This window comes from Notothenia rossii, assembly GCF_949606895.1.
Source record: "Notothenia rossii genome assembly, chromosome: 10".
Lineage (NCBI taxonomy): Eukaryota > Metazoa > Chordata > Actinopteri > Perciformes > Nototheniidae > Notothenia > Notothenia rossii.
This window is the reverse complement of record NC_136908.1, coordinates 25,297,981-25,321,356: the sequence shown is the minus strand read 5'-3', so window position 1 is coordinate 25,321,356 and position 23,376 is coordinate 25,297,981. Positions and strand designations below refer to the sequence as shown.

Here is a 23,376-nt window from a genome sequence, read left to right as displayed (position 1 = left end):
GAAGGCCCCCCTGCCCTGGACCTGTAAAACCATCCAAGCCTCCCCGAGCTCTCTTCTTTCAGTTCCCACCTCCACATCCAAATACAGGCACTCCTTGTCGCCCTCCCCTCCAAAAATATCCCATTGGAGGCCGTCCCTCCTCTCAGCCAACCCCGCCTCACCCCTTCATAGCCTTTGTGGTTTCAGGATTTAGATTTGGTTGTGTTTCTGTGTTCTTTTGAAAAAAGGGGGGAACTTTACAGATAATCTGCTTTTAAGGTTTAAAACACGTTATCTAATATAGCTAGTATTTAAAGTGGAACACGGGTCACTGTAATTATAGTTACTAAAGCTATTTACATTGGTGAAGGTATTCAGACCCTTTGCTTGATTAAAATAGAACAGTGTAAAAAATACTATGTTAGAGGAAAAAGTGCCTGAATTCAAAAGTTAATTTAAGTGATATAAAATAATTCCAAACATGTTTACTTAGAGTATGTAATGTAAAAGAAGGCCTTGTCTTTTAAGTGGGCATTTGTTGCTATACTTTATACTTCTGCTTCATTTAATCTCAGAGGGAAATACACCTTTTCCTCCACTATATTTATTTCCTACTTTAACTAGATATAGCATGCTTGAATGATGCAGTACTTTACAATTTATCTAGACAGTACTTTACATTGGCTTCAGATTAAGGGAGCTACAACATTAGTTATGTATTCATTAAAGATTTAAAGATATATATAATTGATAATAATATGAAACTATAACCTCAGTTATACAAAGAACTTTGGCACCCATTATTTTCTTGCTTTTGAATCATCTTTACTTGCGATGTATCTTTGGTACTTTATGAGTGCAATGCTTGTTGCACCCCTAGTTATGTTATATATTTCGCATTATTGGATTTTTTTATTGACGCATTAAAAGAATGTATTAATTTCAAATACTTGCTATACTGTACAAGTAAATGAACTTTGTTGTAGTTATATTTATAATAATTATATTTCCTTTACACTATGCTTGGATTGGAGTCTATAATATATAATTTTTGAAAAAAAGTAATTCTACAAATCAGTGATGGAATGTAATGAAGTACTTTTACTGGAGTACTGTATTATATTATATTTTGAGGGAATTATAATTTATAACTCAAAGTAATATGTATGTCCATGTTATGCTACTTTATACTACTACTCCATACTGCTATGAGGTCAACAGTAATAGTTATCTGAAAGAATATATGATGTTACAGGCTCTTTTACAGAGTCTGTGGTTACAGGATACACAGTAAATTACACTACATGCTGATTCAGCGTTTTCACTGACGTCAAACCAACAGGTGTCACTGCGTCCTGCGTCAGCTGTGCCGTGACGTACTTCCGACTTTTATCAATAATTTATAAACATTAGTTTTTTCACCGAATTTTTCTTTACTCGTATAGTGTAAATGTATTTATTAATAATATTTTAGTAAAAAAAATATATATTGTAATTGTTATACGTCTGTTGAGCTTAGTAGCTGTCACTGAACTAGCGGAACCGATCCGTTTTTTTCCCCATTCAGATGAAGTAGTTTCCGGGCGACAGGGTACCAGCAGTAAACATGGCGGAGGACCTGCTGGAAACAGTGGATAGACTTCAGTCCCGGCTCCTGGAGAACCCGGAGCCTCGAAAGGTAACCTTTAGACGGATACATGGTGTGTTTAGCACCGAATGCGTCCCTAAATGAAACACTTTGTCCCGGTTCCCTAAATCTGAGCCTCACGGTAGCTCTCCGAAAGTCGCAACCGTTTTTTAAATGCTGCGTTTGAGGGCCGCCTTCGTGCTCCGTCTTCTGAAGATCTTTTCCGTAAAAGAGAATGCAACACCTTTTGGGTTGGAACTGCTAATACTATTTCCATAGTACTGTCGTTTTCTGTAATACTTGATTTATTTATAATTTAAGTAGTTAGATAGTAGAAAGTAAAAATCAACTGAAGTAATGATAAACATGATGGTTCAAGTATAAGCATCAAAATTCACATAAAGTAATAAAACAACATTAATTATTAGTTTACACTTGTCTCAGGTTACTTCAGGTAAAGAGAAAAATATATAGGCTAATATCAGCTCCCTATCTGATAATAAACTGACTTATTTTTGCACTAAAATAAATAAATAGTTTATTAAAAACCTAGGATTTGCACATCCCCTATCCTTTATAAATACATATGGTACTTGATAGTCTTGTCCGAATATAACCCTCACAAATGACTTAGGTAAATAATTATACGCTATGTATTACAAATGCTTTATCAGATTTATAATGTATACATGTGTGTTGTTATTAAAGATCTGTAGAATGTTTCTGATTGAAAAAACAAACAGTCAAAACAATTACTTGAAAAGATATACATGAATTTCAGATTTAAAAAAAAATGAAGAAAGGACTTTGTTGTTATTTTAATTGGCTTGAAACTAAGACAATGAGTGTACATCAGTATATCTTTCACCAATAAAATAAACATGTGATTGGAGGTCTTTATATATATTCCTTTCCTTTAAAAAAAAAGACACTTAGTGTCTTGGTGTTGCAGAAGTAACATACATTTAACTTAAAACTAAGTCTTAGTTCAATCTTGATCTAATTGAACATACATATGTATATTTGGATGTAACTCCTGATATGTTTGCATACTTAATGCACGGTAAGGATAACTGTCAAAACGACACTTAGCTGAATAGATCTAATTAGATAATCAAAAGTTGACACTAGAATAGAATAGCAGTATTTCCAACAGTCTGTGAAGGCATCATGTGAAACGTCACGACAATTAAGGGGTTTTAACTTGTAAAAATTCACTTCTTTAAGATTACATTTTAGCTACTAATAACACTTGTCATCTCAGTTAAATACCGTTCATAGACAATTGATGTGTTATTAAAATAATAACATCAGACACAACGTAATTTATCTTGTGAAGAAACTCGGGGCCATAGTAGCCGTTAGCCTTCTAGCTAACCAACGTTAGTGCGGAAAGTACTGACACCGACTCCAGGCCTGTAATGTGAGCTGATACATTTTAGTTCGTGATATACAACAGCTGCACATCAAAGCACTGGGACCGAACTCTTAAAATGTGTAAAATTAAAAGCGGATAAAGGAAAATTAACAATGTCCGAGCACCCCTTTGTTTACTATCATCCTCAAATGTAACCTCCCAAAACAAAGCAGTCATGGTGTGTGAGATTTAGAAAACAGAAGATATACTCCGTGTTGTGCAACATATTATTTCATTTATTCAAAATGTTGAAATCACAGCTGAGTGATTTGACTACAGCCCGGACCCGTTAGGCCACGTTATAAAGTCTCCATGATGATACAGGCTGCTACATGCTACTGTTCAGTCAGACACTGAGGTTTCTTACTTCACTGCCACTTACAGGCAGGAAGAGATCTCAAACCTCCGGGTAAAAAGCAGGTGTAGTTTCTTTAGGTCGGATTCTTTTTAAAGCACATAATGAGAGTAAAGGGATTCCACACCTGAGTGTTTTAGTTTTACTTAAGTCACACTAAAGAGAGTTTGCAATTAAATCGTGAACAACTGGTTTTGATGTGCATGCCATGTAGCCTATACATATGTGCATTTGGGCTGCAAATCACTATTACTTGAATTCTTCATTAATCTGCCCATTCATTTGTTAATGAATCGTTTTTTCTATTACATTTCAGAAAATATTGAAAGATCTCCATTACACTTTCTCAGAGTCCAAGGTCTTAAAATGTATTGTTTTATCAGTCTGAACCTTATATTCACTTATTATGTATGATATAAAATAGCTATATTCAATTGGAACATGTCAGTTACAACAGCCAAACCAAATAAAGATAGACAAATATATTCTGCCAAAAAAACATTATTATTAAACTTGTTTACAAAACTAAGCAAGTTACCTATGTACAATAACTTTTTACTGTACATATATACACGTATTTAGCCGTGACGAGACATTGAAATGCCAAATGTGTTTCAAAATATCAATATCATTTGGTGGGGGTAGATTTTTTATTTAATTTATATGATCTTAACATAGCAAAACAAGCATATACAAATGTAACATTAGGTTTAACAAAAAAAATGAACATATTAATTTAGTTTTATATTTTAAGTAGGTTTTCTGAAAATGTATTGAGAAAGTTTGAAGTTAAAATAATCTCTTCTCGTTGCTTTCATCCACATTAATTTGGCAGCAGATGGAGTTTGCTTTATTGTCATGGAGATAGCTCAGTTGTTGCCATGTGACCCTTACCATTGAAGTTTAATAACAGTTTGATAACAGGTGGTCGTCCATGACAACTGAGCCAACTCCATCCACTGAGGAAGACCTTCAGATGGGGTTGTAAAGTTTCACGCCTAGCTGTTAAAAATGTGTTTATGGATAAATAGGGACAGTCTGTTTTTGGATAAACCAGTTAATGAACCTTAGAAATGTAAGAATGTCATGACATTAATGCAAACATCCTATAAACATATTGTATTGTCATTAAGCAGTCCTTCTTAGTGATTTATCATTGATAACATACACCCAAAGATATTAATTGGTATTTATATCACAATATACTGTCATATTTTCAACCCCTAATAATCAGCAACATGTTTTTAATGGTTCTTTTACAACTACCGGTGCTCAGAGAATATAGGTATTGTAAATTAACTCAACTTTATGTATTTATATATCCCCTTTCATGCAACATATACAGTGGTACAGTAGTATGTGCATCCCAAAGTGCTTCACACACAAAATATGCAAGGCTTATAATGACCATTAACAAGACAAAATGTTAAAAATCTATTAATATAAGTCAATATAACAAGATAAACACCAAGGATGGAAAAACAATGTCAATAAACAACAATTAAAGCTTAAAAACCTTAACCTTTACTCTTTGTAAAAAATATAAATGAAGAATACATTTATTATCTTTAATAATACAAATGTAATGGCACTGCTGGTATTACTCACAATGTGTGGACCTCTGCTCTGGTATTTTAAATGTGTCCACTGAAATCCTTTCTTGTTTTTCAGCTGCTGAAGACTTTGAAAAGACTGGGGGAACTTCCCATGACAGTGGACATACTGGTGGTAAGGAGCCTCCTGATTTCTAAACTAAAAAAGACCCACCAAAAATAGGATGCTGCAGTGTTGCAGACAGGAAAGTAAATAATCCGTTTGGGAAGGAGCTCCTAAGCGTCTATAATCACTGACATCTCCGTCTAAAATGCAATAATACAGCATTTGTACTATGCAAGAATTTGACCTTTTGTTTAAAGTTATTTTGAGAGAACAATTATTTTCTTAGTCAGCTTTCTACTTTCTTTCAAGCGCAATTTATAGAAATCCAATCAGATCACTCGGCTGAAGTTGCCAAAGATATGATAACAGCTGGAAATATAAGTATTATTAACTTATTTGACTGCTTGTGTTGTTAAATAATTAAATCTATGTGCATGTTTTGACTTTCCTCTACTTTCTCTTGTAGGAAACTGGAGTGGGGAAGATTGTGAATTCTTTTAGGAAACACCAACTTGCTGGAGAGGTGGCAAAAGGTCTCGTTGCCAAATGGAAGAAACTGGTTCCTCAGTCTGCAGACAGGTGAGTGCTGCATACCTGAGAGTGCACAAACAAACAGTGGTATTAGGGAGTGGAGAAGTCTTTAATAGAACTATTGTAAAAGCTTTACATCAAATATAAATATACCAAAAGCTAAATACAGTGTAATATGATAATTCAATATATGTAGTATTGGGATTTAAAGCGTAGAGCTGTACAGATATTAAAAAAAGGTAATCAACACTATTTAAAATGTACACAATGCCAAAAATAAAACAATGTTAGTGTTAAGGATCAAATCACATTTGGGGGAAATAAAAAACTTTGGAAAATCTAAATGAGTTGAAAATTGTGTGCTGGATTTAAAAATAAAAACATACGGCTGCATTGTGAGAATGTCTCGTGTATCAGTAGATTGTTTTACTCCTGATCATTTTAAAACCTATTAGAGGCCTAAGCATGTCAATTAATTTGGTAATCAACAAGGAAAATAAACTTAAAAAAGGAATTTGTGTTGTTTGTTGTTACTTTTTAAAGCTTTCCTATTCTGTTAATTGTCTCTCTGCCCGGCATGCATTTCTTTCAAATTCCAGGTTGGGATTTATTGTTCAAGTCTTAATAAATCTCTGGGGTTAAAGGAGAATAAATTACTAATATATGTTTTTATCCCCTGTGTATGTTTTTACCTCAGACCCACCAACAGCCACATCAACGAGGCTCCACGCTCACACAATAACTCTGAAGGCCCGGAGGCAGCAGGAGGCCACAGACGCACCCGGGAGCCCTCCCCGGAGGAAGAGCCCTCCTTCATGGAAGAAGAAGAAGAAGAGGAGGAGGAGGAGGAGGCAGAAGAAGAAGAGAGAGGCTATCACACAAACTACTCGCCCTCTCCCCCCCACCAGGAGCAGTATACCCCTCCACGGCGGGGAGGCTACCAGTCAGACGAGTGTGAGAGCCCCGAGCATGAACCTGAGCCCGAGCATGAGCCGAGTCCGAGTCCTCCTCCTCCCCGAAAAGATGTCCGCTACGTCAAACCAAACAAAGAACCAATCAAAAATCACCACCACGGTTCCCACAGCGACAGAAACAGGGACCGAGACGAGGAGCGGCGGCAACGCCATGCAGAGATGAGTAGTGATCGAGGAGGAGAAGGAGAAGCCGATGCCGATGAAGGGAGGAAACGCAGCGCCGACAGAGAGCGACAGCAGAGTCCGGTACAGAAGTCTGCAAAGCACAGCAGAAAGTCCACCACACAGGAGGGCAAGAGGGAGGAGAAGAAGAAGGGAGGAGATGAGGGTGAGTCTGATTGATGGAGAAGGTTGTGTTTGATAGAAGAGGTTAATGGTGAAACCAAAGATAGCTCGGTGATAGAAAATGCTTTTTTCCCCCTACATGAATAGATTGGATATACAGGGTGTCCGCAGGGTCTTAAAAAGTGTTAAAAGTTGATAAATTAAGGCTATTAATAAGTATTAAACAGCATTTTCCAAGGTTTTACATTTTGTAGCTTGTTTTCAATAAGTATATAAATTGTCCAAAGAGCTTGTATTCTACAGTCTGCCTGAATGTAATCATTGCGTAGGTGTGTAGTGTGATTCTGTCTAGTTTATTTATGGCATCCCGTTGGATTTGACGTCATCTGAACAGAACATCACACGCTCACTGCTTGATAGCGCGTGAAGGCCCGTTTACGCCGGTTGTTAAATATTGTTATGGGGAAATGCAAGTCTGCGTCCAAATGGTTGGAAGATAAGGAGGAAGGACAATCCATAATGTATATAGTCAATGTGAGGTAAAGTGTCGCCAATGTGACCGGTTAGAACTCCAAGTGGCGATGACGTCTTAAAATGTATGGAAAGGGTCTTAAAAAAGGTCTTTAAAAGGTTTTACATTTGACTTCAGGATTCCTGCATACAACCTGATATATAGAAGTATAAGCATAAAGGCAATTCAAAGTGCTTTATGAAAAACAAATGGTGCAAAAGAAAGAAACCCAAAAAATTACATTCAAATACAAAAAACATTTTCAAACAGAGAAGTCATAAACCTTGATTTAAATGTATTCAGATGCAGTGGATCTGCTGTTTTCTGGGAGTTTGTTCAAGATAGCTCCTTAAAGATAACAACATAACACATTCATTTATTATGCAGTATTTATACATTGACATTACGCAAGTACATGATGGGAAAACAGATGTCGAGGTGGCTGAGTGGTTAAGGTGATGGACTGCTAATCCACTGTGCTCTGCATGCAAGGGTTCAAATCCCGTCCTCATCAAAAGGTTTAGTTCAAAGCACCTTCTGCAATATAACGAAAAGCCTGGAAACAGAGATGAGTTAGATACAGTCGCTGGACCGTTTCTCTTGTTTTGTTGTTCCAGAGCGGGAATTGTTTACACAAAGCTTACAATGCAGTTGCATTTCATAAACCTTTAATTGTTATATTCGATAATGATACTTTTTTATCAGATGATAAGATGTGTAACTCTGCACTTTGTTTCTGTTTCATCATCCACAAAATGTGCAACATCCTGCACGTCTAGTTGAGATACAATCTGTTTGTTAAGGGACTACCGACAGGAAGTAACCCTCTTCTAATTTATTGATGTGTGTGTTAAGGTACGGCTAAAATAATTACAAATTGTTAAACATTTACAGGTTCCAGCTTCTTTTGTCAAAGGTAACTTTTGGGCCAGAGTAACTTTATTACAGATGAAGAGTTGAAAGGGGGAGATGGAGGGGGGGATTGCTTGAAATATTCAGACGGCTCTGGAGTCAACCCGCTTTTTTGGCAGTGGGTACAGCCGGCTCAAAGGGATATGATGATCTCCGCGCTGCGGGTGCTCCGTGCATGCATGCAGTGCCATGTAATCCAAGGATTAGAGACAGTTGGATGCTGCTGTTTTGAGCATTGCAATATATTTATTTTCACTGTTATTTATTTATGATTATCTTTAGGCTCAGAAAAGATTTGATGTCAGCTGTTGCTGTCTTTTTGTGTTGTTAATACTGAAATAGAGCCCTGCTGTTTTGTTAATGTCGATACAGTAGCTGTCCTCTTTTTAAATGTCTATGCCTGAGTGTGTATAGGTGTTGCTATCTGCTTTGTGTAGCGTGGGTCTACAAGTCAGTGCATTCATGGGGTGGTATCAGAGAGTTACAAGGGTCTGTCAATGCAATGAAAACATGTGGCCACAGCAAATCATTTATATTAAAGATGTAATTTTTACTTTTGAATACTTCAGTACAAAGGATGTATTGAATAATTTAAGGGATATATGTGTATATAAATCATTAGTCAAAACAGGGCTACATTTGACTGAATTATAAAAAATATGTGTGGTAAAATGAAGAGCCGTTTGGGAGCCGAAAGAGCCGGCTCTTCTTGGTGAGCCGAGCCAAATGATCCGGCTCACTAAAAAGAGCCGGAATTCCCATCACTGAGCCGAGGGAACAGCTTCTTAAATGTTCACATTTTCTGCTATTCATTGACTCAAAATGTTATATCATAATACACTTCATTTATATAGCTGCTATATAATATATAATCGGACAATTGTGTCATGTGCTCTTATCATACATGACACAATTGTCTGATTATTATACTTTTTTTTATGCCTCCATTCATTGGTCTCCTTTGTTTACTTCCGTAACATAGTAAGATCACTATTTGACACCCTCGCTTGTATTGGCTAGCGCTTCAACACGTTGTACGTGATTGGCTAAAGGGCAGGACATCTCTTACCGGTTGACCAATCACAAAAGCTGACCTTTTTGAACATTAAAGCGTGGAGGCACAAAATACATATATGAACCTGAAAATGATCATAATAGCTCCCCTTTAAACTTATTAGCTTTTTTGTAAACTAATGACTGAACATTTAATCATTTCATTAAGAAATTGTAGTCTAATTGTATTGTACTTGAAGTAAAATATTTGGTCTGTTTAGGTTTGCAAAATTAACCTTGGTAGGAATTGATGTTAAATTTGCGTTGATTTAAATAATTTATTCAGTAAGCAGAAATGTCAGGATTTAAAATTACTGATTTCCCATCCCATTCCGCATCCCCTAACTTTTCCACTTGTGTTTCCAGGGCAACCGCGGGCGCCGAGGGAAACTCCGCCCAAACAGGAGGACGATGACTTTGAGACTCCCACCATGTCCTTTGAGTCTTTCCTCACATATGACGCCCCGACGCCCGTTAAGAAGAAGAAGAAGCCTTCATCCTCCTCCTCCTCACACAGTCGACCATCCCACTCTTCCTCCACGTCGTCCTCCCATCGCTCACACTCCCCTCCCCCTCCCCCCACCCCCACCTCTTCATCCAAAGGGAGCAAAGCTAACGGCACGCAGAGCAGCAAGAGGCAACACTCAGGCTCCAGCTCGGCTTCAACGGAAAAACGCAAGAGGGTAAGAACAGCGGCAGAGACTAAAGATATATTTGTTTACGAATATTAGGGATGCAACCAATAATTTCTTTTAACATTGATTTATTTTGCTGTTTATTTGTTCAATTCATGGATTTACCTTAGTCTATAAATTGTCAGAATGTTGTTATAACTTCCTGCAGCCCAAGGTGATGTAATGTGATGTAATATTTGAACAACATTCCTTAACAATAAATAATCAGCTTATTATGATGTATGCCCACAGATAAGCATCACATATTTACATTGGAGCCACCATCAACTTGAGAAAGTTTGTTTAAAGGATTAACTGTCATTCAAATAGTTGTTGATAGGTTTTTCTGTCAACTGACTATTCGGTTTAGTCGACAAATTGCTCCAGTTTTAAATGAAAACTCTCCATGTTTTGATGCAGATGATCTGAAGAGTCCATGTTGTGTTGAAAATACTTTATTAATCACTAAGCTCATCATCAATGCTGTTTGTTTTTGTAGCAGCGTTGGTTTATCTCACTGTGAAGGATTTTTGGATATACAAAAACATATAAGGATCATTGTTGGTTTAAAAAATACATCGAGAATCCATGAGATAAAAGTTGGAAAAATAAATCTTGAGAAAAAAAACTTTAGTGCATTAGGAACGGGAAAGAAGAAGGATATCGCCACATTTCTTTCTGTGGCACCGCATCACTTCCTGTGTGTCTTCATCATGTATTGCAAAGTTAAGCCATGTGTTTCTTCTTTCCAAGTTTTATTCTTGTAGATTTGTGATTTTAGATTCTCAGAGAATAATCACATTTTCCTCCAAAATGTTACACTTTAATATAAAATGATTATTGTAAAAGCATATTTCCCCAAATACGTCCTATCACTGCTTTTTTTTCTGCCAACTTAATTTCCGTTCGCTTTTATTTATGATCCACTGTATATGAAAGCTTTATTTTGAAAAGTTGTTTTCTGATCCTGCTTGTTGATGTTGATCTGTTTTTGTTTGCAGGCGGTTGAGATCCCTGCGTCTCTCCCTGAGATCCCTCTGCCAGCCATCCAGCCCAACTACAGACCTCTGCCCTCCCTCGACGTCACTCCGCTGTCGCCTCAGAGACGGAAAGGTAACGCCCGCTCCTCAAAGCTTTGTGTCTGCTATTTGAAGCATCATTCTTCGTAACCATTAAGGGGACCATCATTCCATAGCCTTACGAGCTCAGTTTGTCAATCTTAATCCTCATATTATCTATTTTTAAACTTGGTCATACATTTCTACCACAGTTTCCTCTTTTTCTTTTATGCTGGCAATGCTTTATTGTGACCTTCTATGGAAGGAACAGGGTTACAATGTGCCCTTTCTCCTAAACTAGCTTTCTTAAATTTCATGTAAACAAGAAATCCGAGGCCTGTACTACGAAGCCGGTTCAACATAACCTGGATATGTTTGAGTTACCCGGTTTACCTAATCCAAAACAAACGCGCTCTCGCTAAACTGTCCTACGACGCCGGTTATCAACTCGTTAACTTAAGCCAGCTTCGCCCTATCTAGTTAGGTGCACGTTCACATGAAAGGGGTGGTATTTGGAGCATTCGACCAATCACAAACATGGACTACGCGTACTGACAGCACAGCGTCATACTTCCTGAATGAAAAGTCAACTATAATATTAGACAAATATGAAGACGTTAAACTTTAAACATCCATGACTTAAACACTTTATCCAGGATAAAAGCCACATAGCTGCACCTGCAAGGTGTGTTGCTTAAAATAATACTTCTGCATACAGTATGTGACACTGTGAGTGTTGCACGGCCAGATACGGCTCAAGAAGCTGACTCAGATAAGGAAATATGATACATTATGATGTGATATGAATAGTAATTGGACACATCAACGTCTGCACTCACAGTGCCGCGGACTGTACGTCATGTTACTTTGCTCCGGTTACTTATGTTGTGGCAGATATTTAAGTAAGCTTTCTTAACGCTAATGTTATAATAGTCAGATTGCTCTGAAGATGGGAGGTGATATTCTATTAATTTTCACGTTCACACAGTCGGTGATTTTGACCGGCCGTCTTTCCTGCAACGGCAGTTTAATCTGTATTTCCTTTCTCCTGTAATATGACTTGATCGCTTTAAACTCCGCACACTGAGCTCTGATTGGTCAGCAGGCGGTGCTTTCACTGAGTTGATCTCTTATCCTGGAACCTATCCTGCTCCGGAGCAGGCTAGCCGCTCAGCATAAGTTATCTAGCCCGCTAAAAAGTGAACCAGCTTCGTAGGACCGGAAATCCCTGAAGTTAGCTTGCTAAACGAGAAAATCCTGCTTCGTAGTATAGGCCCCAGATTAGCCGTTCAGCATAAGTTACCATGGAGATCTAGCCCACTAAGAAGTGAACCAGCGTCGTAGGACCGGAAACCCAGAGTTTTCCGTGAAGTCAGCCCGCTTAGAGAAAAAACGGCTTCGTAGTACAGACCCCATATTCTTTAAGGGACAGTGGATTTTTAGGGCAATTATATGGTTGATGGCGTTTCTTCTTAATTTAAGAAATGTACAGTATGTTCACAAATAGAAAGGTATGCATTTTCAGTTTTTACAATCTTAATCCCAACCCAAGAGTAAACATAGGAAATAAAGTGAAACAAAGGAATAAAGTGATAGTTTTGTAGTATAAATAACAACGATAACAGTACGTTTGTAGTATGTAAATAAATATATAGCAAAAATAGCCATGAAATAGAACTGTAGACAAGAAACTTAATCATTTATAACAATTAAATAAAGGCAACTGGTGGAAAATATGCAAGTAAAGGAAGAGAAAATAATGTATAAATATATCCAAGGCTGTTGCAGTACCATAGGAAGTCCCAGACACGGAATATTCAATTAAAACTTTATTTAATTTGTTGATCGCAAGGCATTGCTTATTAATTACAAATTAAACAAAACAGAAATCAGACATTTTAGATATCAGCCTAATTGTACTGTTTACGGAATACTTTCTTTAAAAGTAACTTCTTGGACAACGCAAAACTTTCTGGATGTTGCTTCACATTGAAACTACTCCACAGCCCATTAGGTAAAATCTCAGTTTTGCTAAAATACACTTAGAAATTGGCAACCCATGCTTTCTATATATGGTGAGGTGTTGGGGAGGCTTCTCAACCGCTTAGAATTTGGGTGTCAATTACGTAATTGTTACTGTAGCAGCCAAAATCATATAGAACTAAAACAGATAATTAACTTAAAATAATACAGCCGCTGAGGCACTAGTTAGCAGATCTTACGCAGGGCAATGATCCAGGTCCAGACAAGATTCTCCATTTGTGCAGTTTATTCCGATAACAAAGCACAACGAACAGGTTTCCTATATCCCTTTTCCTTAAGCCTTTCCTATGGCTTTCCTCTGTGTGGCTTGAAACACCCTGGTAAAAAACCGTTTGCCTACTAGTGCTCTGGCTCCCACCACCCACCTGTCTCCAATATATACAATTACACCAGGTGCTCTGATCACCCAGTGCCCAAAACATGCCTTCAAAATAAAAGCATAGAAACTACTTTAACTTATGAAGCTAACTAAGAATACATATAAATAAATGATAATAATAATAAAAACTATAAACAGAAAGAAAATAAATGTTAAACTATTAAATAATATAAAGAGATATATATAGCTCCAACAGTTACGTTGATGTTCATACAAGTCAATTTTTGCTTTTGTGCAAATTCTCATCTTGTCCTTCTTGTTTTTTCCTTCTTGTCACTGTATCTGTAAGAGTTCGTGCTGCCCTGCTGTGTCAAACTGTCTGACTCTCACTCCCTTCTTTCCTCTCAGTTCCTGTCAGCAACGATGAGGAGGATTCCGGCTTCACAGGGAAGAGATTCAACTCTAAGATGACGGTCTACTCGGGATCAAAGACCGCCTACCTGCCCAGGATGATGACTCTGTACGAGCAGTGCATCCGCGTACTGCAGAACAACATTGACTGTGAGTGTTCCTGTTTGTTCATGAGAAACAAAGCTAGAAAAACACTGAGTTGCACTAGAGCACCTGCTGATGCCTGAGTAAGCACTGCATTTGAATGCATGAGTTACTTCTATAGTAAGTCTCTGGAACAAATAGTGAAACTGTTATAGAGGTGCCGGAGAGGTGTGGCTCACCACCTGGAAGATAAACAAAGTCTTTTCACAATTACTGGATAAAGTCAATATGTACTCCTCTGCGGTCACTTCCCATTTCAATTCAAATGTTGCTCGCAAACATTTTAGTTCCAAAGTTCTCTTACCCTAACCTCAATTTTTATTTTCAGTTTTAGAAACATTGGGTATTTTTTTCTTTTTTTACATATATTTCATAATCCTGAGATTAACCTGTTATGACATATTTAAAGGGGACCTATCATGCAAAATGCACTTTTGTACGTCTTTTGTACATGAATATGTGTCCCCGGTGTTCCAGGGAACTCACCAAGTGTCGGAAAAAAAACACAACCCTCTCTATTTTCCTCCATACCCAAATCTCTAAAAAAGGGGTTGAAACGGATCTGATACAGACTGATCCAGATTTTAACACTTTCCTGACGTCAGGACGGTGGCGCTACGGCCATTGGTAAATTCTCCACCTATCAGGGGAATGAGAGGTTCCCTTGCATGTTTGCCATGGTTGCCCTTCTGTTTATTCTCTCTGCTGTGGCTCTTTTTCTCCCTCCCGAGGCAAGCGTTTGCGCCTCCTGACTTAAAACAAATGAATAATGACTCTATATAATCCATATGTAAGGGATAATGTGCAGCGACGCCGTCATTATGGGGAAAAGAGCACCGATGAAGGCACATTATGCAAACGATATGACTCCCAATATTAATTGAAATGCTTTTATGGATTTATAAAATGATTTTATTGATTTAAAAAATAGTTGTATTTATTTAAATTGACATGCATCCGCTAAGTAAAATAGTCCGTTGTTACTGTTTGAACTAACGTAGCAACGGCAGGAACTGCTTCGATAGTGTTTTTGAGGAGCTTTTTGATTACAGATTTGAAAACATCGTTGCTTGCTTTAAAAGTAGCACAATTCATTAAGTCAAAAATTGGAAAGTATCTAGATATCCCTGCCCTAATGCCAAAGTAACTGGCAACTGAATATGTGTCGCCGTTTGATGTCTATGTCTGGACCGCTGCGTAACAAGGAGGGTTTCTGCCCCGTTACTTCTCTTCTTACTTCTATAAGAATAAAACACGGAGGACGGAGATCTCTTTTTCTCCCCCTCTTCTCCCCACTGCAGCCTAGCAGCTGATCTCAGAGCACGCTCCCCTCTCCTGCAGGGGGGCGTGGTCAGCTGCAGCTCACAGAATCAGCCCCCTGCAAAAACAGCGCTCGACAGAGCGAAATGAGGCATAGCTAAAATGCAGGATCGTTTTGGTATTTTGAAAAAAAAACTATATTTATATAGGTATGGCCCTACAATATATTGTTCAAATATAGCATGATAGGTCCACTTTAAATAAATAAAAAGATTCTCCCAAATCAATCAATCAATCAAAGTTTATTCATATAGCCCAATATCCAATATTTTACATTTGTCTTAGGGGACAAGTTGAAAATCACAAACATATGCAGTGTAAATATAAATAAAATGTATCATGTACAAATATTTACTTTGCAATACCTTAAAAAAACACTATCCTGTATTTTTCTCCAAAAAAGTGGTTTTTCATTAAATACATAATCACATTTGTAATATTACATACTTGCCCAAAGTAGCAGTAGTCAACACTTTATACAAATCAGAACCGATGTTGTGGCATTGTTCCTTATCACACAAGTAGCTGGTTGGAACAAACAGACCCTGCTGCACAGATGTGACTTGGTGCTTCTTTTCTCTTTCAGCCATCGCTGAGGTTGGAGGAGTGCCGTTTGAGATCCTGGAGCCGGTGCTGGAGCGAGGCACTCCGGAGCAGCTGTACCGCATCGAGCAGAGCAACCAGGTAACACACAGAACATTTTCAATACTGATGTCCTTTGTCCACATCATACCTTACATTTTGTTATGCTCTTTCTATGGGTGGACTCGACACTGAGTGACACCTGACATTTTTGTACAAAGCACGTTTGTTGCATTTTAAACATTACAAAGCACAATTTAAAATAAGGTTACATTTAACAAAACATAAATAATATATACACACAAATAACTCATGTCGGGTAAGGGAAGGGACATTTATACAAGGGTATCAATAATATAATTAATGAAAGGGATTCCACAGAGATCACATTTAAGATTCATATTAATTGTGGCTATCTTTTTACTTTAGACCAATGCAGCCTATGAGCAATTCTTAATTGTGTTAGTACATTTTTTAAAGAAATTGAAGGTAAGTGTAGCTACAGATTGCCACATCTCAACATATGTGTATCTAATCCTTTTCCCAATTTCCTCTTTAAGTGAGACTGCTGAGATTTAACAACTGATCTGGTTTATTTTCATTCACGTGTGTGTTAAGCATTTGCTTATAACAAAACAAACTCCTTGAATGTTTACACTTCCTTGGCAATAAAACAGATTCTGATTCTGAGAATACTGATGGCTCTGGCATTGATTTTGTTCTCCTCTGCTGCAGTGGTTTACGGAGGAATCTGACGAGCTGTGGATGCGTCACTGTCAGCGGGACTTTAAGCGCGAGTCTCCTCAGGAGTACGAGTCGTGGAGGGAGATGTACCTGAGGCTGCATGACGAGCGTGAGGAGCGCCTCAGGATGCTCACCCAGAACATCTCCTCCGCCCACGCCAACAAGCCAAAAGGTAGGAGAAGCTCTGGGACAAAATTAGTAGCAATGTATACATCACATTTTATTTGTAAAGGACCTTTTTATACAGTTTAATGCAGTTCAAAGGGCTTCACAGATGACTGACAAGCCCAAAAAAATATCAAAAAGTACACCGTTAAACTAAAATGTTACAAACAAGTCAAAAAGTAACACTTTAAAGCAAATGTACAGAGACAATGAAAAAAAATGAAACTAATTCTTAATTTCCCCCAAAAAATAAAATATAATTTTAAAGCTATACAACAATACAGTTAGTGTTAAATACAATTAAAATAAAACAGAATAACGTATTAAATGTTTTTAAAATTAAATTAATTGATTAATAAAACAACAATAGAAAATTATAACTTTTTAGAACTAACAATATCGTAAGTGAATCATAAATTAATCCAAAAACAAGTTTCTAATCAAAAGCCTTCTTCCATTAATATCTACACAAAAATCACCATTTGTTGTTGAAGTGTATTTGTTAATGTGCTAGTGTTTCAGTGCTGGTGTTGTGTTTGTCCTGGCAGGGCGGCAGGTAAAGATGGCGTTTGTGAATTCTGTGGCCAAGCCGCCGCGTGACGTCCGTCGCCGCCAGGAGAAGTTCGGCACCATCAGCGGTTCTTCAGCCTCCTCCACCTCAGCGGCCGCTCCCATAAAGTCAGTATCGTATTTTTCATTCGGGTTTATGACATTGGTGTTGAGATAGAATAAGATACAGATGCATCACTTTAAAGTGGACCTATCATGCTATATTTGAATAATATAGTGTAGGACCATACCTATATAAGGCATATTTATACTTTTTATTTTTCAAAATACCAAACAGATCATGCATTTTAGCCATTCCTCAGTTCGCTCAATTTAACACTGTCTTTGCATGGGAAAGTGAGAACAGCACCATCTACAGGCCTGGCATATGTACTACAGCGTCTCCAGCGCTTTCCAACGGCAATGTCCGTGGCTGTCTCCTCCTGATTGGTGGAGTTGGCCCAATAGCTGTAGCGCCACTTCTGTGACGTCATAGAAGTGTTCAAATATGGATCAGTCTGTATCACATCCGTTGCAGCCCATTTTTAAGAGATTTGGGTATGGAGGAAAATAGAGAGGGTTATGTTTAATGACACTTGGTGAGTTCCCTGGAACACCGGGGACACATATTCATGTATAAAAGACGTACAAAAGTGCATTTTGCATGATAGGTCACCTTTAATATATGTGTATTTATGCATGCACAGGGAGTTCAATTTTAAATATTTCAAATCCACTAAAAAAATGACTAAAAGATATTCGGAAATTATAATAACATTACATACAATTTCAGTAGGCCTACTTCAGTTATGGAATTACCCACTGTCAACATGTTCTTTTTTTTTTTTTTTTTACAACTCTTTTTATTTCATTATAGTGTACAATAATCGATGCCATTTCATATATTGTAATATCACAGTACACTCACTACACTCCCCCCTCCCTCCCTCCGCCCACACTGACGAAACCAAAAACATTTAACAAAACAAATAAATGTTTATCAATATAACTTAAACAACAGAGCCATGAAAAAAAAAAAGAAAACGAAAAAAAAAAATACAAATACAAATTAATAAACCCACATCAAAGTAAAACAAACGATTAATTATACAATTAATTATATACAATAAAGCGACAATATAGACAATGACAACACAACTAGTGTTTCTGGCCGTCAGAACAGAATGCACAGAATGCACAGAATGCACCATTCCATCACTGGTCATATCTCAGATATATTTTTCCAAATATGAAAACAATGGCAAACACAGAGCTTGAAAGATATATCCATGATTATATTTTTCCAATGTCATTTTTTCCAGAGGTAAGAAATTTGTTATCTGATCAATGAAAAGTTTAAATGTTGGAGGACGTTCATTCTTCCAGAGTAAAAGTATACATTTCTTGGCAAAATATGTTATTGTGATTAGTATTCTATAACGTTTGGGGTTCAGTTTAAAATTTGGCATATCATTTAACAGGAAAAAACATGGATTTTGGCTCATTTCGATGCCTAAAACGGCTTTTGTGAGCGCATGAATCGAATCCCAGAAAATGTTTCAAGAGATCACAGTCCCAAAACAGATGCATAAATGTTCCTTCTTTTACTTTACATCTCGGACATTTTGGAGAGTTTTCTTTGGAAATGTTATGCATCTTTATGGGTGTGAGGTAAAATTTGTTGAGAAATGTAAAGTTTGCTTCTTTGATTTTATTGCTTGTGAATGGAAAATGTGTTCTCTCACAGATATTCAGCCATTTAGTTTCATCTATCTGTATCCCTAAGTCCTTTTCCCAGATCTTTTTTAAAGTTAGAAAGGATGACTGAGCTCTTTTAGAAAAAACTGCATTAAATTCTCTAATTTTACCTTTGATTGTGCTCGATGACATCAATATCTCCTCCTCCTCCAACAATCCCGATCTCAATTTATTGCTTTTAATAATTGATTGGATCACGTTCCTAATTTGCAGGTATCTGAAAAAATCCTTATTTGAAATGTCATATTCTGCTCTTAAATCATTAAATGATTTCAATGTTATATCTTTGTGAAACAAATGTTTCAAATGCTTTATACCTGATTTCGTCCATTTGTTTATATTGATTGACAACAAATATTTGCTAAGATCAGGATTGTTCAAAATAGGAGAAAAGATTGAAATACCTGAGTTAACATGAACTTTTTTTATAAAGTCCCTCCAGGCTAAAAGTGTATTGACCACTGTAAAACATTTGGTCATATTTTTCACCTTATTGAAGTCTTTAACAAATATAAGAGTTTCCACTGGCAACGGGTCAAAGACACTGGCTTCTATCTGAACCCATAGTGAATCCTTTCTTCCCAGAAACCAAGATAGTACATTTCTTAATTGAGCTGATCAGAAGTAGTGTTGAAAGTTGGGAAGACCAAGACCCCCCATGGTTTCTGGTTTCATAAGAGTAATTAACTTGATTCTTGGATTTTTATTACACCAGATAAACGTGTCTATTGAGAGATGTAAAATAATCAGCGGACACATAGCATGGTAACATTTGAAAAAGAAAAATACATCTCGGTAGAATATCAATTTTTATGACATTGATTCTTCCTAGCAGTGATATTGGTAATGTGGACCATTTGGATAAATCCTGTTTGATTTTGTCAATGAGCGGATTGTAATTGTCAACATGTTCAATGATTGTTAAAGTAAAAGTGTGTATTATTCCAATTTGTTATGTCTAGCACATTCTTTCTCCATATCCTCAATTTTAGATATCCATCTATTTCTTTAAATACTATAAAGACAGCATTTTTTGATGCATTTTTTATTTTAATTTCAGGACATTAAATTACTGTTTTTCATGTTTTTCTGCTGTATCAACATGGATAATTTAACAAACTCCCTTCACATTTTGACGCAAACAACACCCCACTTCATTAGCTATGCAGTTAAAGAAAGTTTTTTTTTCAAAAGCATAATATAGTTCTTAAATATTTATACAATTAAGTACTCAGTTAGTTAATTAACTGGTTTCTCAATCAGCAGGACATTTCTTTTAATTAATCAATTGTTCAAGTAATTTACAAAGCAAAAATAAAAAATACTTTCTCTTCTTAGCTTTTTATGCGTGGATTTGCTGTTTTTCTACATGTTAAGGACTTAATTATAAATCAGTTAATGGGAAGAAAATGATCAGTAGGTAGAAACCTCAGGAAGAGCAAGAGAAGAGGGGTCCCTCTCCCCTAACCCAACGATCAATTCAGGACCACCCAAAGAGTTGGCCTTTTTGTTTTACATACAGCAACTTGACCAACTTTTTTTCCCTTCCCTTTCAGAATAAGACCAGCCACCATAAACTACTCTGCAGAATCTATGCGCTCCTCTTCCTCCCAATTTAACCCTTCTGCAGGCGCGTCCCGCTCCTCAGCAGCAGCAGCAGCAGCAGGAGGAGCAGCAGCAGCAGCAGCAGCAGCAGGAGGAGGAGGAGGAGGAGGAGGAGGAGGACCTGCCGCCAAGGACAAGCCACAGGTCAAAAGTAAGTATTTGTGTAAAGGGCTTTGAGTTTAGGATCTTTAAAAGGGACTACATTATTTTTCTATTTGTTCTCAAATCTCCCAATGCTTTTTCCTCTCGCAGAAATCGCCCCCATGATGGCCAAAACTATCAAAGCTTTCAAGAACCGATTCTCCCGCCGATAGTGTGAAAGAGACTGAATGTATTTTATCAATTCCAACTGTGTTTTTAATTTTTTATTTAAGTTGAGCAAAATTGTAATGAAGACCCCTTCATCCCAACACACACACACACACACACACACACACACACACACACACACACACACACATACACATACACATACACATACACATACACATACACATACACATACACACATACACACGTAAGTAAACACACACACCATCATCTTTGCCATCGAACATATCATAGGAACTTTTCAGTGTTGCTTGAAACATGGTTCGTTTTTTTTAATGAAATGACGGTCGATAGGTTCGAGGTCCGTGTAAAAACAATGAAGTCAACCCCTTTTTACAAGACGCAAAGGACGCACACAAACACACACGCACTTGCAAACACACAGTCTGTTACTTTTTCTTGTTTTCCAGCAAACTTTAAAAAAAGGAATGGCTCCACTCCTTTTGGGAAACACTATTTTTCCTAGTCAACAAAAAGATTGATACCATTCATGACTGTATGTTAAATATGAAGCTAGAACCAGGAGACGCTTAGCTTAGCAGTCTAACTGGAAGCAGGTGGGACACAGCTAGCCTTTATCTTTACAAATGTAACAAAGTTAGTTGGAAACTACTACTATTTTTGTACATATTGAAAAACTGAGAAACCTATTAAATACTTAGCTTCATATGTGGTGGTAGGGTATTGCTGAAATGCTAGCTGTTTTTCCCCGTTTCCAGTTTTTATGCTAGTTAGCCAGCTCATGGCTTTAGCTTCACAGTTTAGCATACACAAGATGAAGGAGTGGGATAATCTTCTTATGTAACTCTTGGCAAAATATAAATTGGTATTCTCCTTCAACTAAAATAGCAAACTTTTCTTCATGAGACAGAAAACAATACGGATTCATTGATGTTTTAAGATTAGCTGTTTTTTTAATCACGATCAAATGGTACACTACATGAGGAAAAACTTTAGGCTACATACTGTTGAATTTTTTTGATCTTAATTGCATGCATGGTGCACGTCAGCCGAGACAAAAACTGTCTTGTCAAAGACCCTGCTTTTTAAAATCAAACAAACAGATGCATATTTAAATGTTTCTTTGTGTAGGGCTTTACTGATATCAGTCAACTACACACACGCACACACAAACACATTGTAGACTTATTTTCAACCCTCCTGTGGCTTCAGATCATGTTTTCCTGCTGTTGAATGTGTGTGTCCCTGTTGTTAATATATGCACACTGTGACAAATGGCTTGAGGGGGAGCTGAAGAGACTGCAGGAGAGAAGAAGAACATCAAGCAAACACAACAACGGGGAAATGATGTAATAGGACGTCTGCAGCTTCAGTTTCTACAACATGATGATGAGATGTATTTATTTTCAACACTGGGACCTGGTACCCGACAACATGGGCCCGAATGGAATTAGATTAAAAATTGTAATTTTATTAGATTTTAATAAATGTTATATGGTCATTTTTATTAAAATTGACTTTTTGCCCTTCATTTTGTCGAGGTGATTTATTGAGCACACATCCCCTGTGCTTTCTTATGATCTTCTTTCTTCTTTTCCGCAGAGGAGATACACTGTATTATTACTGTATAATATTGTTTACAACCTTAAATCATGTGGCATTTATTACCAATTAAGCCTATTACTTGTGTTTTCCCAATTGTTTCAAATATCTCTTATCATAAAGGTTTATCGTGCTGAGTAGAGTAATTTTTGAATTTTTACATTTATGCTTTCTTTTATTTTACTTTTCACCTTATTTTGCCTCACATTTTATGAAATCTTTGATATTTTAAAATTAAACAATTCTGAAAACATTTCAAGTAATTTAGATTTGCATATTTATGCTACTATTTATGCAAGTTAATTTGCAGATTTAAATATTTTGAATCAAAAATATTAACTTATGGATTCTTAAACAGTAATAAAGATTAAGCTACCCAGGAGTATATCAACTAATTAAATTGTCCAAAACCATTTTCTTCTGCCACATTAAAGTGATTTTTAATGCATTGATAATTGTAATGAAATAATTATAATATCAATTACAGTTATTCTTAAATGGGCCACTCTCCATTATGGTTAATTTGACTTTTGGTTAATTTGACTTTTGGTTCGTTAGGTATTTGATGCATGTGTTTGTACTTTTACTTAATTACACAAAATATGCTGCATTTATTTGAATTAATGCAGTTCAGGGAAGGGTGTTTATAGTGGTTTGCGTTTATTTTTTTACTTTACGACAGTATCGACGTTTGGTGGTGAGAGATGCGAGCCAATCAGAGAACAGACATGCGTTGTGTTTAGTGGTTTGTTGTTCCACAGATGAAGGGGCTACGATGTTGTCGAGAAATATTTCCTTTCCCCTTCAA

General features: G+C 36.9%; 1 protein-coding gene across 1 annotated transcript; it reads left to right on the top strand.

Moving 5' to 3' along the window:
• The first annotated feature begins 1,514 nt into the window (after positions 1-1,514).
• On the top strand, positions 1,515-22,497 carry eloa (elongin A). The gene is made up of 12 exons (XM_079655104.1): positions 1,515-1,657; positions 5,050-5,106; positions 5,504-5,616; positions 6,266-6,870; positions 9,670-9,986; positions 10,979-11,090; positions 13,806-13,958; positions 15,859-15,956; positions 16,590-16,770; positions 17,312-17,441; positions 20,627-20,826; positions 20,928-22,497. The coding sequence occupies exons 1-12, from the start codon at positions 1,586-1,588 to the stop codon at positions 20,987-20,989; spliced, it is 2,100 nt and encodes a 699-aa protein (XP_079511230.1). The 5' UTR covers positions 1,515-1,585; the 3' UTR covers positions 20,990-22,497.
• The last annotated feature ends 879 nt before the right edge of the window (positions 22,498-23,376 follow it).

Bases quoted from the DNA above. Each gene is read 5' to 3' on its own strand.
- eloa (XM_079655104.1), top strand. From the start codon at position 1,586: ATGGCGGAGGACCTGCTGGAAACAGTGGATAGACTTCAGTCCCGGCTC. The intron at 9,987-10,978 runs GTAAGAACAGCG...TTTTGTTTGCAG, and splicing joins CAACGGAAAAACGCAAGAGG to GCGGTTGAGATCCCTGCGTC. The intron at 16,771-17,311 runs GTAGGAGAAGCT...TTGTCCTGGCAG, and splicing joins CCACGCCAACAAGCCAAAAG to GGCGGCAGGTAAAGATGGCG.